Genomic DNA, 27,609 nt, shown 5'->3' with positions numbered 1-27,609 from the left:
ATAAACAATGATATAGCTGTAGAATTAGCTAATAACACTTTTAGAAACACAAAAATTAGAAATATATATAGGAGTTTGATCGAGTCAATTGGATTTGTGTGACAAAGAAAATGTAAGAGGCATGTATGTAGTCTCTAAATATAATGTTTGGTGATTGCTTGCAAAGAGTTTTTCTTGACTTCTGTTGATGATTTACACATGAATGTCGTATCAAGAATTATTGAATCCTCTTTTCTTTTTCTTCAAAAAAAAAAAATCATTAATCATTGATCAAAATAACTAAAGTTTATTTTGAACATGAAGATTGTTTATAACAAATCTACAAATCCTTAAAATCAAAATTTTGTTTCAAAACTAATTTGTAAAATGGAACTAGAGTAGCAAAATCCCGTGAATTAATCTTGCAGACATCTTTCAGCATGCAACCAAAAAAGCGTAATCCTTTCGAGTAGCGAGAGCCCGTGAATTAATCTTGGACCCGCAATCGTTTCACTCTACATCATAGACTTCCCCCTTCCTAACAGATTATCTAATTTGTCAAGTAGATGGATCTTGAGTAGGTTCATGCATGCACCATAAGCAGAGCCGGCGTGGAGATAAACTAGGCTACAAGCGAGGGAGAAGAATGGGCCTCCTAATTTTTATTTTTGGGATAATTTTCTTCTAAAAGAAATAAAAAGCAACCTATTAAGACCTTACCAAGATTCAAACCTAAGAACTACAAACTCAACATTGACTGTTTTAACCACTAGACCATAAGACATTCCTTGAAAAATCGGCCAAAAAATAACTAATATTATTAGCGGCTACAAGCATATGCTTTGCTTGCTTGGCCTTGTGGCCGGCTCTGACCATAAGTGGTATTGGTTGGATTGTTGGGTCGAATTGGTGTTTACTTCACTTAGGTTTAAAGAGTTTTCGGTGCCGCCTGCCGCTTTCATACAAACTTTCACTTCTCTCGGCAGTGAGATTTTTTTTTTCTTTTTTATTTATTCGATAGCATGCAATTAACGTAGATTAAGCACTCATGATGAATAGTCTTTGCATCGGAGTTAGAAGATTTTAACATTTTGACACATATCTTTTTTTTTACATTTTTTTTTATTCCATGTTATAATAAATTAATAATGTACTCGTGCTGACTGTCTACCTTAAAAAAATATGATCAATGTGGTTCTAACCCCAAATAAGCTCTCTACATTGATAGATTCTCCATGAGAAAAAAAAAAAAACTGATTCCTTTTAACTTAAATGAATAAACTTATTTTGCTGTTAAAAAAATGGAACTAGAACATAAATGGAAAAATGCAAAAAAAAAAACATGAGTTATTTAACTTTTGCCAACAAAAACACAAGTTTTTAGTTGCCAGGAAAATACAAAAACTATTTTATAAGTGATACAAAATTGAAAATACATGAACTATCCCGATTTTCTGATTTTTTATATTTTCAACGATGTTAACGCAATCGTAAACACTTTTACAATTACAATCTCAGAAAAAATTTCAGTTTTGTCATAGCCATAATCATAACAAAATTCTCTCTCTTTGGATATTTTAATTTTATATTCAATCTTTGTTTTCTTAGCTTCAAGCTTTTATTTTGAATAGAAATTTTGAAGAAAGAATAAAGGGCTAATAGTGTTTACGATTGCGTTAACGTCGTTGAAAATCGTAACAACCATATGTGGAAAAAAAGAAAGTCTCTTTCTCATCAAAACATAGATACATGTCCGTATTAGTTCACAGTTTTTGTAATAAATCATTTTCATAGTTTAAAATATTAATTAAAGAATTTTTATTTTGTAAACATTTCCTATGGCGTCTACTTTATGGAGCTTTAGCAACGGGTGCACAGTTAAGGAGAAGGCATATCAGTCAGCAATCCCTTTGTCGTCGATGTTGTACCAAAGAGGAAACAACTGACCACTTATTTTTTGGTTGTGAATATGCTCAAGCTACATGTGATGCTTATGGTTTTCCATGCTTAATACTTATTGATCTGTTGGTTACTCTAGAAAACAAGGTGCAGACAATATTAACGCTCAGTGCAAGGAAAGATGTTGATAGCATCATGAATCATTTACCATTCTGGATCCTATGGCGACGGTGGGAAAATAGGAACATACTTACATTTCAACAGATCGTATATACACTGGAAAAGTTGTATGACTCAAGCGAAAAAAAATGCTAGAGAGTGGATAGAGGCAATGACATTCAACGACAATATTTTGGAGCCTTTCAACATAACAATAAGACAGACAACTCAGCGAATACAAGAAAAAAGGGTGATCCCAGGTTGGGTCAAGTGTAACTATGATGGATCTTTTTAGAACTCAGAAACGAGATCAAGAGTAGGGTGGATATTACGAGACAGTAAAGGTTCCTACATAGAATCTGGCCAAGCAGTAGCAAGAACAATAAGCAGTCCGTTAGAAAGTGAGTTTCAAGAAATAGTCTTGGCGATGCAACATGCAAGTACTCTTGGAATAAAACGAATTCATATGGAATGAGACAATTAGGAACTCATCAATCTCCTCAACAATAAGGGTCTCAACTTTGTAGTGTTCAATTGGATACGAGAGGTCAGGAAATGGAGCAAAAATTTTCAACATGATCACTTACAATTGGATACCAAGAAGAAGAAACAAATGTGCAGACATTTTAGCAAAAAAAGGATCTTTAGAGAATATTCCTCTTTGTTATTATCACTATGTACCATACTTTTTAGGTCATCTTCAATGAAGGGTTTTAAGAGGGGTTGTAGTTGAAAAAAAGCAAAAAAAGAAATCAGAGAAATCAAAAAAATATAAGAGAGCATCTTATTTAGTAGACTCTTTTATGGAATAAGAGACCATAAGTGTCACTTATTCGTTGGCCAAACAGAATAATAGAAGTAGGAATTTTTTTTTTTTCGGATCGAATATTTCTTTCTTCCTTTCATCTCTCTGTCTCTCTCTTTCTCTCTCGATCGAAGTCTAAAATTCACAAAGAAAGAAGATTGAATGAAAGACTATGGAATCAAAGGAGATTGGGGTCGGAGGAGATCCGAAGCGGAGGAGATTAAATCTGCGGATGGGCAATCGGAGGATATTGAATCGCTCCGAGATTGAATCGTTTGAGATTTGATTTTGAAGTCGATTGATTCGGATGAGATTGAAGCTATTGGAATCCGAATGTAAGTTTATCAGTTTAATAGTATCTATTATGATTAGTTAAACAGATTAGGGTTGTTTGGGTTTGTGTTTGCAAATTAGGGTTCTTTGATGGTTGTTCAAAATTAGGGTTTTTGCTTGCTTCGCCTCTGTTCCGAAATGATGCATATTTTTGGTGGAAGTTGTCATTTTATTGTTCGTTTACGAGGAAACATAAAAGCTTTGGTTCAGTTTGTGTTATTGTTCGATTACCACGAAGCAAAAAAGCTATGGGTCTGATTGTGTTTTTGTTCGATATATCTTCTACTATGTATGATCTTATTGGGTAGATTGATAAGTTTGTTTTTAATTTGGGCATGATTAATTAGAATATTGTTTCTACAAAAAAATAAGTTTGAGAAGTGTGTTTTTTCATTTGGGCATGTTAAGTGATCTACTTCTCTCTTTTATTTTGAGGTTAAATGGACCAACTTATGGACTGTGATCGAGACTGCTACCTGTTCCGCCATGAAGGAAGGTAATATATGATCCTCTTCTTTCTTAATTAATTTGGTGTTAGTTTAGGTAAGAGTCGAGTCAGTCATTGATGATTGTTTTTGTTTTTTGGTTGTGATAAATATGGTTAGTACTTGATTAGGGAGGTACTTGTCGAGTCAGTCATTGATGAATGCTTCTACATCAGACTTATTGTTTGATGGTGTAGGGTTTGTTGGTTGTTTTAATGTGATAAATGTATGGTTGTTGTAGTTTAGGTAAAAACTTAAATTTGAAAACCTAAACCCACTTGTTTTAAAAGTAAACTAGTGGTGAGCTTTGTGTAAATAAAAGGTTCACTTGATAGTAAAACACAAAACACACAACATTAAGCCTTTATCACAAATCACACAACATTAACCCTTCCTTCTCCTTCTAACACACACACGAATAAGTAGGCTATGGATTCAGACAACTCCATGAATCCCTATCGTCACTCTCCTGGCTTCTTCGACCTGCTACAAAGTCAACATGAAACCCACATGCTTGTTGACTCTCCATATGAGAGTCAATGTTCTGACGCCCCACCTGCAGCTGCATCCCCTGTTGGTAACCGCAGAGCAAGGCATACATGGTTACCAGCAGATGATCTGATGTTTGTTAGTGCTTGGCTGAACACGAGCAAGGATCCTATAACTTCAAATGAGCAAAGACGTGGAGCCTTCTGTGGAAGGATAGCGGATGACGTTGCAGATTATATGAATGTTGTAAGCCGACCAAAGAGAGAGTCCAGTCACTGTAAGTAGCGGTGGGGGAAGGATTGCTATGAGGCTGCTACAAGGGAGAAAACAAGTGTGCAGAATGAAGATGATGTTATGAAGCTAGCAAACCAGATCTACTTCAATGATCACAACAAGAAATTCACCTTCGAGCATGCTTGGCGAGAGCTTAGATATGATCAGAAGTGGTGTGCATCCACATCTTCTAAAGGGACTGGAGTGAAAAGGACACAGGTGGATGGTTCTGCGGATCCTTCAAGTTCCCAACCTGTGGATGTCAAGGCTGAACCAATGATGACCCGTCCTCCTGGTGTTAAGGCTGCAAAGAGAAAGGCCAAGAAGAACAGCAACACTAAAGCGGATGTAGTGGGAAATTCGAAAGCTTGGTTGGAGTTTCATGTGCAAGAGGTTGAGAGGATGTATGAGATGAAGCAAAAGGATTTTGCTTTGAAAGAGATGGAGTTTGCTATGAAAGAGAAGCATAGTAAGCATGTGATGCTTGAAAATCTCATTGCAAAAAAAGATTCACTTACTGAATCAGAAAAAAACTTTAAAGGACAAACTTATTGATGACATGTTGTCATTAATTTGAATCGGTTTGTGTTTTACTTATTAACGAGTTGTGTTTTACTTTGTTGTGTCTTATGTACTCGGACTTATTGATGAATTTTCCTTGTAATCGGTTTCTTTGATGGTTGTGTTTTACTTTGTTGTGTCTTATGTAGTCGGACTTATGTAGTCGGTTTTACTTTGTTGAACAATTATGTAATTGGTTCGTTTGAATATGTTATGTAATCGGTTTTACTCTAATTCTTGCCATGGGATTCAGTTTGAATATGATATGTTATGTGGGTTGGTATTTAACCACTATTACTTACATTTTTCAGAATAAAGGGTCACACAACAGTCTTTCTCGTGAGACTGTGACCACATTGATGCTTGTTGAGCTTGACCACACACAACAGTCTTCCCCGTGAGCACCACATATTGGAAGAGCATTGTACTGTTAAATTTTAACCACATACATTGTATTGTTGTAATAATGGAAGAAGAGCATTGTATTATTGTATTTTTGACCACATATTTTGACAAGTACAAGTTAGTATTTTGTATTTTACCAACCCACACCACATATTTTTTACAAGTACCAGTTTTGTCTTTTTCTTCACCATACCACAAACTTTGTAAACGTTGAACACCACATATGTCCGAATGATTTTAGAGCACAAGCATGTCTATAAAACGTGAATGCCATTGTGGTTCAACAATTATCACAACCAATTCACAAACTTATCAAACACTCTCTCTTTTTTCTATTACCATTTCTCTCCAAAATGGCATCTTCTTCCCACAATAATTTAGATGACACAATTAATGAATGCTTTAATCAAGTTTGTGACCAAGTTTCCAATCAAGTCTGGCAAACTCTTCTCAGTCCATCGGTTCAACATCAGCGACTGAAGATACATAAAAAAAAAGAGCCTTCTATTAAAGAAACCGTGAAGTCGGCGACACCCACTTGTGGAAAGATTAATTTAGTGAAGATGCGACCTACCCCCCTCACATTTTCCGATGCCGTTTTAGAATGAACAAGGCCTTGTTCATGCGTATCGTTGAGGAAATCGGAAATGAAATTCCATTCTTTCAACAACGAAGAGATGCTACAGGAAAGTTGGGGCTTTCAACACTACAAAAATGTACAGCAGTAATTCGTATGATGGCATATGGTTCGGCAGCTGATGCAGTGGACGAATATCTCCAACTTGCTGAAACCACAGCGTTCTCATGCTTGGAGCATTTTGTTGTAGCAATCATAAATTGTTTTGGGGATGAGTACTTACGAAGACCAACACCAGAAGATCTTCAACGACTACTCGATATTGGAGAGATGCGCGGATTTCCGGGGATGATAGGAAGCATCGATTGTATGTATTGGGAGTGGAAGAACTGTCCAAACCGCATGGAAAGATCAATATACACGTGGTTCTGGCAAGCCAACAACCGTTTTAGAGGCTGTAGCTTCACAAGATCTATGGACCTGACATGCTTTTTTCAGACCTCCAGGTACATTAAATGATATAAATATTCTTGAGCGTTCTCCCATTTTTGATGATATTTTAAATGGTCGAGCTCGGAAAGTTAAATACAATGGCTTACTATCTCACGGATGGTATTTATCCAAAATGGTCTACTTTTATCCAATCTATTCCACTGCCACAAACTCCAAAAGACTCTTTATTTGCTACACATCAATTGTACGTAAAGATGTCGAGCGTGCTTTTGGAGTTTTGCAGGCTCGATTTGCCATAGTCAAAAATCTGGCTCTTCTTTGGGATAAGGTACAAATTGGAAATATAATGAGAGCATGTATTATACTGCACAATATGATATTAGAAGACGAACGAGATGGGTACACTCAATTTGATGAATCCGAATTCACACATATAGAGTCCAACCGAACTTCGGAAAGGGACTTCCACTTACCAACAACCAGGCCTTCATGTGTCTCCACTATGATGAACATTCGTTTGAGTGTTCGTGATCGATAAAAACATAAACGGTTGCATGATGATTTGGTTGAGAATATTTGGGCAAAATTTGGAGGATACAATTAATCATTTTCCCTTGTTATGAATTGTACTTATTTTATTATGTTTTAATGTTTTCTATGTTTAAAATTTTATGAAATGAAATAATTTTATAAACATATATCTGAATATGCAATAATTTCATATTTTACTTTAATTTTCTTAATTTCAAAAAAAAAATCAAATTAAGAGACTCAAAATTAGAACCCACCATTGGAGGGAAAGGTTTTTAATTAGGCTTCTCAAAATTCTTATTCAACTAAAAGTACAGCATATTTTAATTAAAAATTATAAGAACCCCAAAAATATAACCCCCCAATTGGGGTTGCCCTTACTACCTCAGTTACATTGTGAACAGTTCCAACATTATTAATAAAGATTTAAAAGTTTTGTTTTTTTAAAAAAGAATTTTATTTTGTTATTTTCTATTTTTATAAATCAGAAAATAAGACTATGTATATATCAATCTCCATTATGCCTAAACTTAAATTCTAAATTAATATTATTTTAATTGATATTTACTTAAGGTTAATAATATACTAAACTAACTTTGTAGTTAATACAATTATATATTATTTAAAGTTCAGAGATTTTAAAAGTTATTTTTTAAATATAATTTTATGCGAAGTAGTTTTGTGCTTACTTGTGTTAAATAAGAGATATAATTTTATGCTTAATTGTGTTATGTAATTTTATGAAAATATTATTGCTATCAAAATTATTAAAATTTATGAATTCATTATTTTTAACTTCTATAAATAAATATGATTGATAAATGGAATTGAATATACTTAAATTTTAATTTGATATGTTCATTACAAAATATAAGATTTTTACTTAAATTATGAATATTACATACTATATTGATGGGTATCTCATCACTCAATGGATATAACTTTTTTAAGATGTGTTTCTCAAAATTAATTTAAATTATAAATCTTAATACTATTAAAAGAGAAGTACAAAATTGAAATTTGTACAAAATTTCCAAAAATGCCACTCAATTTGGCATAAAGGAGAGACATTATTGAAATCGTTGGGGGTAATTTTGTCTACGAAAAAACAATTAATAGAGCAGGATCCGCGCGTCTATAAAACCCATTCGAATAGGTAATCGGATCCTCATCATCTCCTTATCCGCTAATCTGCATCAAATTTAAATAAGTTAGTGGGTATTTAAAACCCAAAACCATTGTTAACAGATCAGAAGCCCAAACACATAGCACATTCAATCTATTTTTAAAACGATTAAAACCCAAACAAATACAGAAATATACTTTCGTTTTTGTTAGTTACGATATTTGAATATATTCATACATTACTGAACATTCCTAAAATCAAAACTATAAATATACGGAATCACTAATTTTTTGCAATCATATCTATTTAATTTGATTAATATACAAAATATTCGCAGTCAAAAATTAATGTTAATCAATATATTCCAAAATTGTTAAACGTTTTCTAAGCAGCCCTAACATTCGTACTTCTCTATAAATAGAGAGTTCAACCATTTTTTGTCTAACTCATCAAACACACAACTCTCTAAAATTACCACAAACCTAGACATGGCTCATGCCTCATGGCTGTATCCTACGCATATTCATAAGATAATTTTTATTCTAAATTCATATTTTAATCTTTATGTTCTACCCGGTACCTGGATCCGGATCGAAGAAGTATTGCTTCACATTCGCTGACCTTGTTGGGTAAGAAGCTGTTGTTCCCTGAATCCAGATCCGGAAGTATTGCTTCACATTCGTCAACTCGGAGCCTGCGGGTATTGAAGCANAATCGTTGGGGGTAATTTTGTCTACGAAAAAACAATTAATAGAGCAGGATCCGCGCGTCTATAAAACCCATTCGAATAGGTAATCGGATCCTCATCATCTCCTTATCCGCTAATCTGCATCAAATTTAAATAAGTTAGTGGGTATTTAAAACCCAAAACCATTGTTAACAGATCAGAAGCCCAAACACATAGCACATTCAATCTATTTTTAAAACGATTAAAACCCAAACAAATACAGAAATATACTTTCGTTTTTGTTAGTTACGATATTTGAATATATTCATACATTACTGAACATTCCTAAAATCAAAACTATAAATATACGGAATCACTAATTTTTTGCAATCATATCTATTTAATTTGATTAATATACAAAATATTCGCAGTCAAAAATTAATGTTAATCAATATATTCCAAAATTGTTAAACGTTTTCTAAGCAGCCCTAACATTCGTACTTCTCTATAAATAGAGAGTTCAACCATTTTTTGTCTAACTCATCAAACACACAACTCTCTAAAATTACCACAAACCTAGACATGGCTCATGCCTCATGGCTGTATCCTACGCATATTCATAAGATAATTTTTATTCTAAATTCATATTTTAATCTTTATGTTCTACCCGGTACCTGGATCCGGATCGAAGAAGTATTGCTTCACATTCGCTGACCTTGTTGGGTAAGAAGCTGTTGTTCCCTGAATCCAGATCCGGAAGTATTGCTTCACATTCGTCAACTCGGAGCCTGCGGGTATTGAAGCATTTATAATAGGGAACCATCATCAACAAAACGTGTGGGTTGAGTATGATCTTGCTCATAAAAAGATTGGTTTTGCTAATGACGTCAAGTGTGATCATGCGAGTCAACAACTTCTTGGATCGAGACGACTTTGAATAACTTTTGTTTTTAAAATCTTCCTTATAATTAAAAGAGAAGTACATTTGACCCAAAAAAAATTAAAAGAGAAAGTACAAATTAGAGAATATCCAAAATTACTGATCTAATTACTCAAGTTGCCACTGAATCATTAACAAATGAGACACTTAATTGAAATCAAGAAGACAAAAATGACTGAATAACTGAAATCAAGAAGACAAAAATGACTGAATCATTAACAAAGGCAAAATTAGAATTCTAAAAGAATGTAATCTTAATGGGCCGCACATTAAATTTATATACGTGGGTCTATATCGATTCCTATATCATACTAAAACAAATTTGGTAATGATTTGAATAAAACGAAATTAAACTTGACCTGGAACATCAATGGCAGATGAACATTGATTATCTTAGAAAATTTTCCCTTCTTAATTAAAAAAAATTGGGGATGTAAGGAAAATTGAAAAACATTTTGTTGGGATATATTATTATTACCCCTTTTTTAAGAACAAATGTTGAATAGCATTGTTAATTATTTTTCACTTTTAAGCCTTTTAGTATAACCAAAGCTTGTGGGTGGATGTGAGTACGGGTCTTAAAAAATTAATTTAGAAATATGGGTTTCATAACGCATAAATTTTTATAAGAAAATTTAATTGTTTTGTAGAATATATGTATTAATTACTTTAAATATATATTTCAGAAGACATACTGGAAAACCAATATTAGAAAAAACCGATTAAGTAAAATGTATGGGTGTCCTGTGAACTCAAGCGAGGCAGATACATGCATACTGTTTAATTTTTAAACTCTACATACTTTAAAATCTTTTTTTTAAAATACTACTATACCATTTTAGCTCCTTAGTCAAACTACATATATATATATATGTATAAATATATAAAACTTTACGTTATTATACACATAAGTTCTACTTAATTAGTATCAAAATTTTAAAAACATAATTATAATTTGTTCCGCGGTATACCGCGGGTTCAAATCTAGTACTAATAATATAATAGAAGATGCTTAAATTGTGCTATAAATAGCCATCAAAAATTCTCCCTAAATAACAGAAGTATGGAAGAAATAATTAGAGAACGTAATCTTTGTGGTATTAATTAGTTTACTCTTGGAAATACTAAGACGTAACAAAATACATATGTTTGACCCAAATAATGTGTCTTAATTTTCATTTTATATTTCTTAACATTGATTTCTATTTTAAGCCATTGAGAAATTGACGGTGGGTAATGATGTAAGTTTCCTATATTTGCGAAGACAAATGGTTTGAAACACACCTATCACTACGCCTCAGCCACTGAAATTTACATACCAAATATAGTTTGGGGGTTGCACTATGAAGGCAACACCGTACAAAAACAAATTAATAGAAAGAAGAACGCAGTTTGTAAAATAATTTTCTTCTATGTTGGTAAGAAGAATATGGTAACATGCGATATGGAAAGAGTTGCGGTGAAAGCAAAGCGAAAAGAGCTAGGCATATCATGCATGCTCAACACGGAGGTTGGTGCAGTTCTTGCGGTCATTCGTAGACCCCTTGCTGAAAGTTACCTTTCTCCCCAAGAAACAGACCATTGTGATTCATCTGTCCAACACTCCTTAAAATCTCTTAGAGCCCTTATCTTTAATCCTCAGCAGGAATGGCGCACCATCGATCCTTCGGTTTATTTATCTCCTTTCCTTGAAGTTATTCAAAGCGATGAGATCCCGGCTAGTGCCACAGCCGTTGCCCTTTCGTCCATCTTAAAGATCCTTAAAATCGAGATTTTTGATGAGAAAACACCTGGTGCTAAAGATGCTATGAACTCAATTGTTTCGGGGATTACTAGTTGTCGTTTGGAGAAAACAGATTTGGTTTCTGAAGATGCCGTGATGATGAGGATTCTTCAAGTTTTAATAGGAATCATGAAGCATCCATCATCCGTACGTTCATTCCTCAAAATGTTTTTTTTTCTTTTGTTTGCCTTTATCTTTTACTCTTTTACTTAATGAAAAAAAAGACACGTTAATAAGTTTGTTTGAGCAAAAATAATTATATTTACCAAACAAAGTTGTGAATAAAACAGGATTTATTAGAAGATCAAGCGGTTTGCACAATCGTCAATACATGTTTCCAAGTGGTACAACAATCTTCCGGGAGAGGAGATTTGTTGCAACGAAATGGAAGATACGCAATGCACGAGCTGATTCAAATCATCTTCTCTAGATTACCTGATTTTGATGTCAGGGGAGATGAAGGTGGTGAGGATACAGAATCTGATACTGACGAAATCGACATGAGTGGCGGATATGGAATTAGATGTTGCATCGACATTTTCCATTTCTTATGTTCTTTGCTCAATGTAGTTGAGGTTGTTGAGAACTCTGAAGGGACAAATGTTCACACTGCCGACGAAGATGTCCAGATTTTTGCTTTAGTTTTAATCAATAGCGCGATTGAGTTAAGCGGTGATGCTATCGGGCAACATCCAAAGCTTCTTAGGATGGTTCAAGATGATCTGTTTCACCACTTGATCCATTATGGAGCTTCTTCAAGCCCTCTCGTGCTATCTATGATCTCTAGTTGTATACTCAATATCTATCACTTCCTTCGCAAGTAACTCCTCTGTTTTTAATTACATTTAAACCTAAGTATGTTTTTCTTTATCAACTTAGTTTAACAATGGGTTAATTTATTAGGTTCATGAGGCTACAACTTGAAGCTTTCTTCTCCTTCGTGTTGTTGAAAGTTACAGCTCTCACAGGCTTCCTTCAGTTACAAGAAGTTGCTCTTGAAGGGCTAATCAACTTTTGTCGACAACCGGCTTTCATAGTTGAAGCTTATGTTAACTACGATTGTGATCCGATGTGTCGTAATATTTTCGAAGAGACAGGAAAAGTTCTGTGCAGGCACACCTTCCCTACCTCTGGTCCTTTAACCTCTCTACAAATCCAAGCCTTTGAAGGTCTTGTGATCTTGATTCACAACATTGCTGACAATATGGATAAAGAAGAAGATGAAGGTGATGAAGAAAATGATCAATCCAATGTTATAAAGCCAAGCCCTGTTGAGATTCATGAGTACATACCATTTTGGATAGAAAAGCCAAAAGAAGATTTTGAGACATGGGTAGATCATATAAGAGTGAGGAAAGCGCAGAAGAGGAAGCTAGCTATCGCAGCAAATCATTTCAACAGAGATGAGAAAAAGGGTTTGGAGTATTTGAAGTATAACTTCTTAGTCTCAGATCCTCCTGATCCAACGGCTTTAGCTTCATTTTTCAGATTTACACCTGGTTTGGATAAGACTATGATTGGAGATTATCTTGGAGATCCTGAAGAGTTTCATCTTAGTGTTCTAAGAAGCTTTACACATACATTTGAGTTCACGGGTATGAATCTTGATACCGCGTTGAGGACGTTTCTTGAGTCGTTTCGGTTACCGGGAGAGTCGCAAAAGATTGAACGTATGATTGAAGCTTTCTCTGAGAGATTCTACAAACAACAATCATCTGATATTTTTGCAAGCAAAGATACTGTTCATATTTTGTGTTACTCGCTTATAATGCTCAACACAGATCAACATAATCCTCAAGTTAGGAAGAAAATGACAGAAGATGAGTTTATACGCAATAACCGAGCGATTAACGCGGGAAATGACCTTCCAAGAGAATATCTCTCTGAGCTTTTTCAATCCATAGCAACCAACGCATTTGCTCTATCGACTCATTCAGGTCCAGTGGAAATGAATCCAAACAGATGGATTGAGTTAATGAACAGAACAAAGACGACACAACCCTTTAGTATGTGCCAGTTCGATCGAAGAATAGGAAGAGATATGTTTGCAACCATTGCAGGTCCATCAATAGCAGCTGTTTCTGCATTCTTTGAGCATTCAGATGATGATGAAGTGCTTCATGAATGTGTTGATGCTATGATCTCTATAGCTAGAGTTGCTCAATATGGCCTTGAAGACATTCTTGATGAGCTTATCGCTTCCTTTTGTAAATTCACAACGTTGTTAAACCCTTACACCACACCAGAAGAAACTCTGTTCGCATTTAGTCATGATATGAAACCGAGAATGGCTACTCTAGCAGTTTTCACACTCGCTAACAACTTTGGTGATTCTATTAGAGGAGGGTGGAGGAACATTGTGGATTGTCTCTTAAAACTCAGAAAGCTTCAACTTCTTCCACAGTCTGTCATTGAGTTTGAGACAACTGATGAAGAGACCTTAAACAATGGTGGATCAGAACAAGACATGAACATTAATTCAAACCAAGACACAAAGTTTAACAGAAGACAAGGTTCTAGTCTTATGGGTCGGTTCTCACACTTCTTGGCATTAGACAGTGTGGAAGAATCTGTGGCTCTTGGAATGAGTGAGTTTGAACAAAATCTTAAAGTCATCAAACAATGCAGGATTGGTCAAATATTTAGCAAGAGCTCAGTGTTACCAGATGTTGCGGTCTTGAATCTAGGCCGTTCTTTAATCTACGCAGCTGCTGGAAAAGGACAAAAGTTTAGTACAGCGATAGAGGAAGAAGAGACAGTCAAATTCTGTTGGGATTTGATCATAGCTGTTGCATTATCTAACATCCACCGGTTCAACATGTTTTGGCCAAGTTACCATGAATATCTACTCAATGTCGCAAATTTCCCGCTCTTTTCTCCCATTCCGTTTGTCGAAAAAGGGATTCCGGGTATGTTTAAGGTATGCATCAAGATTCTTGCTTCTAACCTTCAAGATCATCTACCAGAGGAGTTGATTTTTAGGTCCTTAACGATAATGATGAAGATAGATAAAGAAATTATTGAAACATGTTACGATTCAATAACCGAGTTTGTTAGCAATATCATTACAAACTACTCTAGTAATCTGCAAACCAATATTGGGTGGAAAAGTGTTTTACAACTACTCTCTTTATGTGGAAGACATCCAGAGACTAAAGACCAAGCTGTAGATGCTCTCATTAGTTTAATGTCGGTTAACGCCACACATCTCTCACAGGCAAGTTACGCTTATTGCATCGATTGTGCCTTCAGTTTTGTTGCTCTAAGAAATAGTTCTGTTGAGAAGAACTTGAGAATATTGGATCTCATGGCAGAGTCGGTTACAATGCTGATAAAATGGTACAAAACCGCTTCCACCGATACTGCGAATAGCTACAGCCCGGCGAGCAACACAAGCAGTTCATCATCTATGGACGAAAACAGCTTAAGAGGGGTTAACTTTGTTCATCATCTTTTCCTAAAACTCTCTGAGGCTTTTCGAAAAACGACCCTTGCACGCCGAGAAGAGATAAGAAACAAAGCAGTGACGTCTCTTGAAAAAAGTTTCAACATGGGCCATGAAGATCTTGGATTTACGCCCTCGGGGTGTATATATTGCATCGACCATGTCATATTCCCAACAATTGATGACTTGCATGAGAAGCTTCTAGACTATTCAAGGCGGGAAAACGCGGAAAGAGAGATGAGAAGCATGGAAGGGACTTTGAAGATAGCGATGAAAATGCTCATGAACGTCTACTTGGTTTACTTGGAACAGATTGTAGAAAGTGCTGAGTTTAGAACCTTTTGGTTAGGAGTGTTGAGGAGAATGGATACGTGTATGAAGGCGGATTTGGGAGAGTATGGAGACAACAAACTTCAAGAGGTTGTGCCTGAACTCTTGACCACCATGATCGGTACCATGAAGGAGAAAGAGATTCTAGTGAAGAAGGAAGATGATGACCTATGGGAGATTACTTATATTCAAATCCAGTGGATTGCTCCATCACTCAAGGATGAGTTATTTCCCGATGAAGAGATTTAGACTTGTACTATTTAGATGCAATTTATGATTTGATTCTCATATGTTAATTAGCTTCAAAAAAGCCAATGAGATTCTCGTTATGTTTTTATGCAGTTTGAGAAAATGATAAGATTGACTAATTTATGTAAATTATAAAAAAATTTACAATGAGAACATATTTTTATTTTTAAGAAATATATGAAAAATGCTGGCAAAAAAAATATATATATATATATATGAAAAAATTTATTTTAGCATTGAAACAAAAATAATAAGAAAATGTAATAATCTAATCTTAGAAGAAAATATATTTTTTTTGGTCGATAATGGAAATAAATAGTTAAATTAACATTTAAGACTCTTTGATATTAATTATTTTGACTACTTATAAATTTTATGTGATACACTTTAATATCTGATTCATCATCATCATCATGTATATGACAGATTTTCTATCTACTGTCTCTTCTTCATTTGAATTATCTAAAAGACTAAAACACAACATTAAAAATAAAATATTAATAGTAAATCATAAATTTCGTATTTGGCTAATAAATACCTAGTATGGATGGACATATGGGATATTAGACACCGAATTAACTGCTGTATTAGATAAGATTAGCAGATTTATAACCATAAAAAGACAAAGAACACACCACACACCCTATTAAAACATGGGTCAACGTGGAATAAATCTCTAACAGTAATTTCCCACTTTCTTTGGCCATCTCCATCTATATATACAACCCATACTCTCCAATATTTACTCTACAAAGAACTGAGAATATCAAAGAAAGAAAAAAACACAAAACACAGCTTTTGTAACTATGGAGGGTGCACTAACAAACTCTTCCTCGTCGACGTCGCCAAAGGGCCGCGGAGTTAATTTCTCGGCCCCTAGAAACTTTGGTGTAAAACTAAGAAAAAAATGTAAAGAAACCTTCTTTCCCGACGATCCATTCAAACCGATTGGGCAAGAGCCAAACGGTTTGATGAAAACAAAAAAGTTGTTGGAGTATTTTATTCCAGTCTTTGAGTGGCTCCCAAAGTACGATTTGCAAAAACTAAAGTACGATGTGCTGGCCGGGATCACCATCACCAGTCTTGCCGTTCCTCAGGGAATAAGTTATGCTAAGCTCGCCAGTATTCCTCCCATCATAGGCCTATGTGAGCTCCCTTCCCTTTTTTTTTCTCTTTTTTTTTTTCATTATGCAACATCATTTATATATGAATCATTGCACCCAATGAGAACATTCGTTAAGAAATATGATTTTTTTAATATATAGTAAATCATGTTTCTTAAAGTGATTTCGCAAAAAAGGTGTATAATTTCGGTTTTGCAAAACAACAAACAAACTATTTATGTGTTCATACTTCATAGTAAGTCTGATCTTACTCTGGATATATATTTATTTTTAGTCTACCGTTAAGCCATCTAGCTCAGGCTACTATGGTACCAATATGATTCATGATTTTTTTGAAACTTCATATTACTAAGAAGTTGTATATGTTGATTCTGGAAATAAACAGAATGAAGCCATTTAAGTTTGATTTTTTTCAAGAGTATCTTTTAAAAACAAGAATTAATATAAAAATATTAAATACTGATTTTAACAATATTTATTTTGTTTATTTTTGACAAATCATTTCTGAAAACTTCCATATATACTTGATTCTTATCAATATAATTGAAATCTAAATAATTCGTATTTGGATGAGTTTTTCATGTTTTTATTGTGAGACTAAAATAGGTAGATGAACCTTAAATAGAAATGATATTGGCAGTCCATTGTTGTCCCACACGAACTAACACTCGGTGTTGCCAACTGTACTTGTCTCAATTTATTTATCTTCTATTTTGTTCTTATGAACCAACAATAAGGAACTCCCCTATTAGGTTAATTATTTATATATTTCAAGTTAAGACAGTATAGTACAATTCGCTCTAATAGATTTTAATATTGAACATATATCTAATATTCCAATTTTTTCTTAAAAAAAAAATTATGGGAATTCAGATTCAAGCTTTGTGCCGCCATTTGTGTACGCGGTGTTTGGAAGTTCAAACAATCTAGCGGTGGGAACAGTTGCAGCATGCTCTTTGCTGATCGCTGAGACATTCGGTGAGGAGATGTCCAAAAATGATCCAGAGCTCTACCTTCATTTGATCTTCACCGCCACTCTCGTCACCGGTATATTCCAATTTGCTATGGGATTCCTAAGGTACATATATGTGAAAACACTATCTTTATGTTAAACAAACGTTTTAAACTTTATTACTTAAAGAAACAAAAAATATACATATATATATATAGGTTGGGGATATTGGTGGATTTCTTGTCACATTCGACCATAACGGGCTTCATGGGCGGTACCGCGATCATCATTCTCCTCCAACAACTTAAGGGCGTCTTTGGTTTAGCCCATTTTACGCACAAAACCGACGTCGTGTCAGTTATCCACTCAATCGTAGTCAACCGCGCTGAGGTCATCTCTCTTTCTTTTTCTCTTTAAAATATATATATAATTACAAGAAATTTTATACCAAAGGCTAATTGTGTTATCCTGGGAGGGTGTTACTTGGTGCAGTGGAAGTGGCAAAGTACGTTGGCTGGGGTCTGCTTTCTTGTATTCCTACAATCCACTCGACACATTGTAACTTTTCTTCTTCTCTAGCTTTATTTCATTTATTTAAGTCTTTTTATCCACTTAGTCAAAAACTATTGGATTTGGACCTTTCAAGATCTTCCACTTTTCTTTTCTCTATTTATTATTGTAATCATTCCTCACCTTTTAACATACCACTTTGAGTTGATTTTTTGGAAAATAATAATTTAGTTACTATTATGCCTTATTTTCACATAAGCACCCTTTCACATATGTTAGAAGTCAAATGGCTTCTCAAATTAAATGCTTCACTAGAACTAATATGATTGAAAATTTGTAACTATTGCAGAAGCAGAGGTACCCAAAGCTGTTTTGGGTATCAGCAATGGGTCCAATGGTGGTCGTCATTGTGGGTTGTGTAGTTGCTTTTCTGGTAAAAGGAACAGCACACGGGATCCAAACTGTGAGCAATTTCAATACTCACATGCCAAACATAATTAATTAAAATTTGTGTGAACATGTTTTAAGACTTCGAGCAACTAGGGTTTCTATTAATAGTATGTTTCTGCATACAGGTTGGGCCTTTAAAGAAAGGACTAAACCCTCCTTCTATTCAACATTTGAACTTTGAATCCAAGTATCTAGGGATGGTTTTAAAGGCCGGGATCGTCACTGGCCTCATCGCTCTGGCCGTAAATAACTATATCCACCATATTTTTTTAGCTCATATTTGACTATTTATTAATATATGATTGATTAATTTATAAAAAGATGAATGGATAATTTTCAGGAAGGGATAGCAATCGGAAGAAGCTTTGCTGTAATGAAGAACGAACAAACGGACGGGAACAAAGAGATGATAGCATTTGGTCTTATGAACGTAGTTGGCTCCTTTACTTCTTGCTATCTGACAACAGGTAACTAATAACAAATAAATCCAGAGCCAAAGATCTTTGATATTAGGTTTCAATATTAAAATATATCGTTAACTAATATGATCGGATATATTCAGGGCCATTTTCAAAGACGGCAGTGAACTACAACGCGGGGACAAAGACACCAATGTCTAATGTAGTGATGGGCATTTGCATGATGCTTGTGCTTCTCTTCCTAGCGCCTCTATTCAGTTACACACCACTGGTTGGTCTCTCAGCCATCATTATGTCAGCCATGTTGGGACTCATCAACTACGAGGAGATGTACCATCTCTACAAGGTTGACAAGTTTGATTTCGTCGTCTGCATGTCGGCTTTTTTCGGTGTTTCCTTCATTAGCATGGACTACGGTCTCATCATCTCCGTTGGGTTTTCTATCCTTAGAGCGTTGTTGTACGTTGCAAGGCCGTCGACTTGTAAATTAGGAAGAATACCGAACTCGGTTATGTTTCGAGACATAGAACAGTACCCAACCTCCGAGGAGATGCTTGGTTGTGTCATTCTTCAATTGGGTTCTCCTATCTTTTTTGCTAACAGCACTTACGTCCGCGAACGGATCTTGAGGTGGATTCGTGATGAACCTGAAGTCGTCGAGTTTCTTCTCCTTGATCTCTCTGGTGACTTTAATTTACTCACTAATCTTGTCTATTAGCAAACAAGTATCATATTAATTGCTAATTATTATTGTTGTCTTCAGGAGTTTCAACGATCGACGTGACAGGGATGGAAACACTACTTGAAGTTCAAAGAATCCTTGGAGCAAAAGACATCAAGGTTTATAATACCTTTCAATTTTTTTGAAGAGCGTCCTTCTAATATTTGCTCAAATGGAAATTTATATATATACTTTAATTTATTGCAGATGGTGCTAATAAACCCAAGATTTGAAGTCTTAGAAAAGATGATGCTATCGCATTTTGTGGAGAAGATAGGAAAGGAGTATGTGTTCTTATCCATTGACGATGCAGTCCAAGCATGCCGATTTAATCTTTCAAAGGCCAAACCTGAACCGTGACGTCCCTAGTGGAATCTTATAAAGCTTCGAAAAAAATGGTTTTTGATTAGACCCACTATGATTTTGCTTCATGGCTATGACAATTGTAACTTAGAGAGATGGGAGAAAGAAAGAAATGTGTAATGGAAATTTCAGTCTTACTGAATTAATAAACAAAAGACCACTGTGCAAAGTTTTTCCTTATGTCTCAATATATACATTAAGCTTAATCAACATCAACCACCTAACAAACTAACGGTTAAGCTGATATTACTCCTCCCTCAAATTGAAATCTTCAAGGACGAAGATCATTAATAAAGACTTGAATTAAGTTGTACCTCCACATGAAAACTATTTAATAACTTGATAAGACTAATTAGGGATGCAAATGGATGACTTAAATTAATAGGTTGAATAAGTTGAATGATTATTCATCTAGTTTTTTACCATTTGAGATGCATAAGTTGGAAAACTTATTCAACTCATTCAACCAAAAAAGCTGAAGAAATGAACAAAAGTAAATTTGTTCAACTCTTTCATCTCCTATTTAGTAGATGAATGAATTGAATGCTATTCAGCCAATTTTATTCAACTCATATTTTTTCAACTCGTTCATCCCTAATGTAACCATTTCCACCCTAGGTTGTGAAGCCTTATTTATCAAATAGTCTTATTAAACATGACCAAAACTAAACCGTAACCATTAACCGAAATCACTTTAATAAACTATTAAACGGTTACGGTGAAGGTCAAAATTACTAATTGGTCAACAGTAGCTAGACTAAGGTAAAGAACCGATGACATTATGTTAACCTAAACGGGGTATGATTGGGTGACCCGATCCAAGCTTTAAAACCCTCTAAAACGTGAGAAACTCGAATTTGTTATCTCTTTGACGAAAACAATGAAGATATCTCTCTTGTTCCTTATCTCTTTCCTGATTCTGTCACCCATCTTCTCCCTACAGGACGATCCGAATCCTCAATTGAAGAAGACACCGAGTCGTGCTCACGCAGAGCTCACGAATCATGGGTTCCCAATTGGGCTACTCCCTTCATCCGTGAAAGATTACGTCCTAAACCAAACCTCCGGTGACTTCTCCCTCTTCCTCCACGGGACTTGCAAAATCACGCTTCCTCCTGATAACTACATCGCCACTTACTCCAACAAAGTAACGGGTCGGATCTCTCAGGGCAAGATCGCGGAGCTCCAAGGGATTCGGGTCCGGGCGTTTTTCAAGTGGTGGTCTATCTCTGGGATTCGATCTTCTGGGGATAACCTCGTCTTTGAAGTCGCTGGGATTACTGCTAAATACCCTTCTAAGAACTTTGATAACAGTCTTGATTGTGAAGGCAAACGATCCTCTTCTTGATTTCAATTTGCAATTTAAAGGTTTGAACTTTCTTACAAATTCTTGGTTTTAAAAAAAAAACTTTTATGGTTATGAATTTAGGATATTCGAATTTGAATTGGAATCTGAGACTTGCGTATGTTATCTAGGGTTTTTGTTTCTATTTGTCAATTGTGTTTGTGCCAATAATGGTGGGATTTGACTTATGAGGTGATAGATAATGTGAGATCAGTCTTGTTCTTGAATCTCTGGAGTCTCCTGAAGAGTAGTAATTAATCAAGTTACTAGCTTTGCAGTTTAATTCAACGTTGGATGTTAGTAACCTATAAGTCCCTCTTAAGGCATTGTGTGGTATTTGTTTTTAGACTGTCTTACTAAAAGAACTTTATTAGATCCCTTACAGAGTTACAACTGCTTTTCTGATTCATATACCTTTGTATATTGAGTCAGATTTAGTCTTTCTTATGATTTTGGCTTCTTTCCTTTAACTGTTGGTCTTGGACTGATTGTTTTGATAGGTTTAGCCTCTCATGGTCAACTGTAATACTACTAAACAAAAGCTTAAGTTGGTCATGAGAACTTGAACGTCCTTTTGTGTTGATTTTTCAGAGATGCTGTGTATTCATTCATTGCTTAAGTTAGTTAAAAATTGTTTTCTTAGACCATGATGTTAGGGTGTTATCGGAACTTTAATGTTATGTAGATTGCTTTCATTAGGTCTGTTACTCTGTTTCAACAACAATTTCTTGCTTGGGATGGTTTGATTTGATTATTTATGAGTGGTTCTCGTATTCATTATTGTAGGCAGATCTATGAAGGCAGGAAGGAACAAAGTGAATAATGGTTTGTAATATATATTTATCTCTATCCCATATAACAACGCTTGTAATGTAAAAACCGCAATGAATACCACGACTCTATTCTCCCTAAACTAAGGGGGTGTTATTGGATTGTGGTTTTTAAAGGAGTTTGATGTATTTGAGAATCAGGTGTTATTCAATTAGGTATTTTAAAAAATCCATTAAAATCTAGTGTTATTCAATATCTACTGGATTTTGTGTGATTTTAGATTTTACTTTGCTTCTAAAATATGAACAAACACAATACCACACTTTTCTCAATCATTTCATTTTCTTCTCCTCTCTCTAGATGGATCTTTAGCCTTTGATATATTATTGTTTGATTTTTTTTTTCAATTCTTTTATATAATCACACTTATTCATTAGATCTGTATTATTTTTGAGAATTTTTTTTTTGTGTTCTTTAACTTTTTTTTTCTGGGTTCATGATCTATAACTTTTTTTTTTGGTTTATGATATAATCACACTTTTTTTTTCTGGGTTCAATCTCTGTTTCTTCCTCCTCAAACTTTTTGTATATAATCACACTTATTCATCAGATCTGTGTTATTTTTGAGATTTTTTTCTGTGTTCTTTACTTTTTCTTTTCTGGGTTCATGACATCTAGGTTCTTTAATTACATCAAAAATCTGGATTGAAAACAAATACAGTTTAATTCAAGTTTTCCATGACATGTGTAAAAGTCTGGGTGTTATTAATTTAATATAATTTTGGTGTATAACACAGTTTATGGATATATATATATATATTTTTTTCTAACAATAACTTTAAAAAAAAATCCATAACAATCACCAAAAATATATTATCAATGACTTTCAAATCCACCTTATGTGCATTATAAAGTCCACACAAATGCATTAGACTTTTAAATCCACTAATGTCTTGGGTTAATTAAAATCTATTAAAATCCTTAATCCAATAACACCCCCTAAGTGTTTCATGGAATCTTGTCAGTTATCAACCAAGAAATCAGTGATATGAATAACTAATTAGTAAGTATTATCCATGTACATTAGGCAGGCGATATCCAAACCACTGAAGCATGTAAGAAACTGGGTGCTCTTTGTCTTTTTTTTTTTTGCGCACCCAAACTTTCATTAAACTTAGAATGTCCATACATCGAAAGAGACTGTTTTGCAAGCGAGTCTGCTAAAGAGTTAGCAGCTCGAGGAATAAAGCGACAAACAAAAGAAGAAAAACGAGAGATAGAGATGAAAATATCCGAGATGACCTCGTGCACTCTTGGCGTTGATAGTCACTGGGTGCTCTTGTCATTGAAGGTGTTTACATTGGCAAAGGTTAACCACAATGATTCCTCAACAAATTCAAGAGACCCATTGTACGAACAGATTTAATGTTCTTACACAACAATTTACTATATAAATTATTAGGGTCCTCAATAAATCAAAATCGGTCCTAGACAACAACAGGCGACCGCATTAATTATCTTTGTAGTTTTCTTTTTTTGTTTTCCTTAAAAAAAAAAGGGTCTTAACGTCAGGGCGGGGGTCAACGTTCATGCTTGAATGCATCGTAATTGTTAAGTTGGATCGACTGGGAATGTTTGCATTTATTCCCAACGAAATGACCAAACTCTCTTGCTTGGCTCAAAGCACCTGTTCATGAAAAACAAATGGCCTTTCAAAGGCTCATAGCAGCTCGAGCAGTTGTTTAAACCATATGGCGGGAGAGACACGATCGGATTTTTACTCAGCACTCCGGTTGAGGGACTGTTCAAAGTGATTGATCGTGGGGTTCGGAACACTTGCTCCGCTAGAAGACACAAAGCAAAATTCCAAGACGCTTTTGGTTTGGAGGCTCATACTCGTTTTAATTAGTAAGTATTGCTTTCAGGCACCCATCTCGTTATAGATCTCCTGTTGTAACAGTCTGCAAAAGCTAGTATAAAACCATAAATTTTAGCAAATCAAAATGTTTGCATTCATTAATTACGTTAGTTGGGAGTATGGTACCAACCATTTTTCACGTTGCTCTTTTACTTTTCAGGAAATATGTGTATGATAGATATTTGTTGTGTTTGTATTATGCACCTACTAAAAAACTTTTGGATCCATCCGAGGATTGTCATGTAAGGATATAGTCCTTAGCTGTATGACATCAAATTAAGGAATTGTCTGCATGACCACGTCATTGTAAAAAAAAGAAAGCACGAGAGACAGATATGAAAACACCAATATTTTCTTCCATCACAAAAACAACTACAGGTTGTTTTGGGGAGACGTCTTCTTACCCACACATTTAAAAATAGCAATAGCTAATAATAAACGTAAGTGAAAAATAACCTATAAAATACGTAGAGACGGTAAGCTTATTTGTTCAGGCATATCATAATCCAAATAAGCCTGGGATCCAATTTCTCATTTCCCCAAGCAAAACAGGGGAAGAAAAAAAAAAGTAAAAAATTAAAAAAATGAGAGCCTCAACAAGAGTCATATGGACAGTATCTGTCCTTATGCTCGCAGCTGTGTCGGAGGCCATCTTCCCTCTACCGTTTCTACCTTTCCTCCCTGGCTTCAACCACGGCCACGGCAATGGGGCGGCCAAGGCTGTGAAACCACAGCCTGCAGCGGCAGTGGCTGGAAAAGGTGGAAGAAGACGTGGTGGGAGTATGGAAGCTCAGACAAACTGGGGTGGTAAGTGGGAGATTTTCTTGCAAAACTCTGGTGTGTCCGGTATGCATGCGATTCTGATGCCAGTCATCAACAAGGTCCAGTACTACGACGCCACCATTTGGAGAATTTCAAAGATTAAGTTGCCTCCAGGTGTACCATGCCATGTCGTGGACGCCAAGACTAACCGGATCGATTGTTGGGCTCATTCGGTTCTCATTGATGTCAACAACGGCGCCATTAAGCCTCTATCCGTACGTTCAAACTCTATGACACGATCTTGTTTAAACAGAATTATATTATATGGACTTGAATTAAATATTTTGAATTCACATGTTTCACGATAGCTTGCCACCGATACATGGTGCTCATCCGGAGGTTTGACTAAAAACGGGACATTGGTGAGTACCGGAGGATACAATGGAGGCGCCAACACCGCAAGGTACCTAGCCAGCTGTGATAACTGCGTGTGGGAAGAATACCCTCAGGCATTGGCTGCGAAGAGATGGTACTCAACGCAAGCCACTCTCCCTGACGGCAAGTTCTTCGTGATCGGTGGACGAGACGCCTTGAACTACGAGTACATTCCAGAGGAAGGACAGAACAACAGGAAGCTCTACGACTCATTGCTCCTCAAGCAAACAGATGACCCGGAAGAGAACAACCTGTACCCTTTCGTGTGGCTCAACACCGACGGTAACCTCTTCATCTTCGCAAACAACCGATCCATTCTTCTAAGCCCCAAAACAAACCAAGTCATCAGGGAGTTCCCTCAGCTCCCAGGTGGTGCCCGTAACTACCCCGGATCAGGTTCCTCCGCCCTCCTCCCCATCCAACTTTACGTGAAAAACCCCAAGGTCATCCCTGCCGAGGTCCTCGTCTGCGGTGGTACCAAACAAGACTCGTACTACAGGGCTGGTAGAAGGACGTTCGATCCTGCATTGCAAGATTGCGCCAGGATAAGGATCAACAGCGCGAAGCCACGATGGAAGACGGAGATGATGCCGACGCCACGAGTCATGAGTGACACAGTCATCCTCCCCAACGGAGACATCCTTCTAGTAAACGGAGCTAAACGTGGTTGTTCAGGATGGGGCTACGGTAAAGACCCTGCCTTTTCTCCCATCTTGTACAAGCCCCGTGCTCCACGTGCAAAGCGTTTCAAAGAGCTTCAGGCCTCCACCATCCCACGTATGTACCACTCCACCGCCATCATCCTCCCTGACGGTAAGGTTCTTGTCGGTGGAAGCAACACCAACGACGGTTACAAGTACAACGTCGAGTTCCCAACGGAGCTTCGCGTTGAGAAATTCTCCCCACCTTACCTCGACCCGGCTCTAGCCAACATGAGGCCAAAGATCGTCGCCGCAGGCACCCCAAAACAGGTCAGATACGGACAGTTCTTCAACGTGAAGGCCGACCTTAACCAAAAGGGAGTGACCAAGGAGAATCTCAAGGTTACCATGTTAGCACCAGCCTTCACAACACACAGTATCTCCATGAACATGAGGATGCTCATCTTGGGCGTCGCTGATGTCAAACCCGCTGGTGCTGGTTACGATATCCAGGCAGTCGCACCACCAAATGGAAACATCGCTCCTCCCGGTTACTATCTTCTCTTCGCCGTCCACAAGGGTGTTCCCAGCACTGGAGAATGGATTCAGGTCGTCTAAAAATGATAGATTTTTTACCCATTTCTCTTATGCAGTAACATCTTGATATGAAAAAAAAATCAAAATTTCGTAATATCAGTGTGTTTTTTTTGTTTTTTTTTGTTTTATATATTGTAAATGCCAATGCCATCATTAATCGATCCAAAGTCCTTGTGTTCTCTTAATCATTTCTCTTACATTTCTTCTTTCAATTCATGTAAACCTTTCAGTAATTTTTTTTTCCTTGGTTCTCCCTCTAAATTTTGTATTCGAGAATTTTTTTTTTTACTATTATTACTTTCTTTTGCCTATAATAAAGCAATGCTTGATGATACTCACCAGAAGAGAACACGATCAAAATAATGAACAATGAACGTGAGAACACATATCAGAGGCAAACAAATATATATATATATGTCGCGGAAACAGAGTTACGGTTTACAAAAATCCCAAAATTCAGACAAGACAAAGCCAAATTCCAAAAACAATGAAGCTGGTACCTAACAAAGCAGGTCCGATTTGAGTTTCTTCACCTAAAAGGATCCCAAAAGCGGCGGTTGCGGCGAAGGTCGTGGCGTTGGTGACCGGAACAGCTAGAGAGATAGGAGCGTGGCTGAGTAGGGCGAAGAACGTAGCGGATGCGGAGAGGTTGACGAGGAAAGGAACTGAGTATTGCCAGAAGAGGAGGAGATTGATCCAGTCGCGGATCGCGATCATGATTTTGCGGCGGATCTGAAGAGTAGGAGGAGAAGACTCTGTTGTTGAAGACTTTCTATTATCCCAGGCGAGAGCGGCACGGCGGATCAGAGCATTAGTGGCTCCCCATACGAGCCCTACCGCTACCATCTTCTCCATGTCTTCCTTCATTGCTGCGATTGGTCAATGTCTCTTTCGATGAGACTCTCTGCTTTGTTTTTGTTTCTGGTTGGGATTAACTAATAATTACCGAATATGCCATTGGCACGGTTCGATTCGTATTGGTTACAAAATCGCTTTAAAAATTGCATCAGTAAACAATGTTATAAACGTTACATTACAAATACCAAATAAATAACCAACCAAGTACAAATACATAGGTTTGTTTCACACTGATTCACACTTCCCTTATAGAA

General features: G+C 36.0%; 5 protein-coding genes across 6 annotated transcripts; 4 read left to right on the top strand and 1 right to left on the bottom strand.

The window, feature by feature from the left end:
- On the top strand, positions 11,091–15,576 carry LOC104770329 (ARF guanine-nucleotide exchange factor GNL2). Its single transcript, XM_010494735.1, has 3 exons — positions 11,091–11,612; positions 11,756–12,285; positions 12,369–15,576. Exons 1-3 carry the CDS (start codon positions 11,112–11,114, stop codon positions 15,487–15,489), a joined length of 4,152 nt encoding a protein of 1,383 aa, XP_010493037.1. The 5' UTR covers positions 11,091–11,111; the 3' UTR covers positions 15,490–15,576.
- LOC104770328 (probable sulfate transporter 3.5) lies at positions 16,255–20,208 on the top strand. The gene is made up of 10 exons (XM_010494734.2): positions 16,255–16,635; positions 17,487–17,691; positions 17,784–17,955; positions 18,058–18,123; positions 18,425–18,538; positions 18,651–18,767; positions 18,866–18,992; positions 19,088–19,627; positions 19,708–19,784; positions 19,873–20,208. The coding sequence occupies exons 1-10, from the start codon at positions 16,296–16,298 to the stop codon at positions 20,023–20,025; spliced, it is 1,911 nt and encodes a 636-aa protein (XP_010493036.1). The 5' UTR covers positions 16,255–16,295; the 3' UTR covers positions 20,026–20,208.
- Positions 20,829–22,355, top strand: LOC104770326. 2 transcript variants are annotated; one of them, XM_010494733.2, is made up of 2 exons: positions 20,829–21,396; positions 22,164–22,355. In XM_010494733.2, exon 1 carries the CDS (start codon positions 20,909–20,911, stop codon positions 21,374–21,376), a length of 468 nt encoding a protein of 155 aa, XP_010493035.1. In that variant the 5' UTR covers positions 20,829–20,908; the 3' UTR covers positions 21,377–21,396; positions 22,164–22,355. The 2 variants fall into 2 exon arrangements, with proteins under 2 accessions (XP_010493035.1, XP_010493034.1); XM_010494732.2 differs by having other exon boundaries at positions 20,834–21,396; positions 22,160–22,355.
- Positions 24,533–26,740, top strand: LOC104770325 (aldehyde oxidase GLOX1-like). Its single transcript, XM_010494731.1, has 2 exons — positions 24,533–25,099; positions 25,193–26,740. The coding sequence occupies exons 1-2, from the start codon at positions 24,647–24,649 to the stop codon at positions 26,516–26,518; spliced, it is 1,779 nt and encodes a 592-aa protein (XP_010493033.1). The 5' UTR covers positions 24,533–24,646; the 3' UTR covers positions 26,519–26,740.
- On the bottom strand, positions 26,886–27,524 carry LOC104770324 (transmembrane protein 234 homolog). The gene has a single exon (XM_010494730.2). The coding sequence runs from the start codon at positions 27,362–27,364 to the stop codon at positions 26,954–26,956; it is 411 nt and encodes a 136-aa protein (XP_010493032.1). The 5' UTR covers positions 27,365–27,524; the 3' UTR covers positions 26,886–26,953.

Source organism: Camelina sativa, chromosome 20, assembly GCF_000633955.1.
Source record: "Camelina sativa cultivar DH55 chromosome 20, Cs, whole genome shotgun sequence".
NCBI classification, from domain to species: domain Eukaryota; kingdom Viridiplantae; phylum Streptophyta; class Magnoliopsida; order Brassicales; family Brassicaceae; genus Camelina; species Camelina sativa.
This window is presented reverse-complemented; position numbering and strand designations above follow the sequence as displayed.

Bases quoted from the DNA above. Each gene is read 5' to 3' on its own strand.
- LOC104770329 (XM_010494735.1), top strand. From the start codon at position 11,112: ATGGTAACATGCGATATGGAAAGAGTTGCGGTGAAAGCAAAGCGAAAA. The intron at 11,613-11,755 runs GTACGTTCATTC...TGAATAAAACAG, and splicing joins TCATGAAGCATCCATCATCC to GATTTATTAGAAGATCAAGC. The intron at 12,286-12,368 runs GTAACTCCTCTG...TTAATTTATTAG, and splicing joins ATCTATCACTTCCTTCGCAA to GTTCATGAGGCTACAACTTG.
- LOC104770326 (XM_010494733.2), top strand. From the start codon at position 20,909: ATGAAGATATCTCTCTTGTTCCTTATCTCTTTCCTGATTCTGTCACCC.
- LOC104770324 (XM_010494730.2), bottom strand. From the start codon at position 27,364: ATGAAGGAAGACATGGAGAAGATGGTAGCGGTAGGGCTCGTATGGGGA.
- LOC104770325 (XM_010494731.1), top strand. From the start codon at position 24,647: ATGAGAGCCTCAACAAGAGTCATATGGACAGTATCTGTCCTTATGCTC. The intron at 25,100-25,192 runs GTACGTTCAAAC...GTTTCACGATAG, and splicing joins GCGCCATTAAGCCTCTATCC to CTTGCCACCGATACATGGTG.
- LOC104770328 (XM_010494734.2), top strand. From the start codon at position 16,296: ATGGAGGGTGCACTAACAAACTCTTCCTCGTCGACGTCGCCAAAGGGC. The intron at 18,539-18,650 runs GTGAGCAATTTC...TTCTGCATACAG, and splicing joins CAGCACACGGGATCCAAACT to GTTGGGCCTTTAAAGAAAGG. The intron at 19,785-19,872 runs GTTTATAATACC...AATTTATTGCAG, and splicing joins TTGGAGCAAAAGACATCAAG to ATGGTGCTAATAAACCCAAG.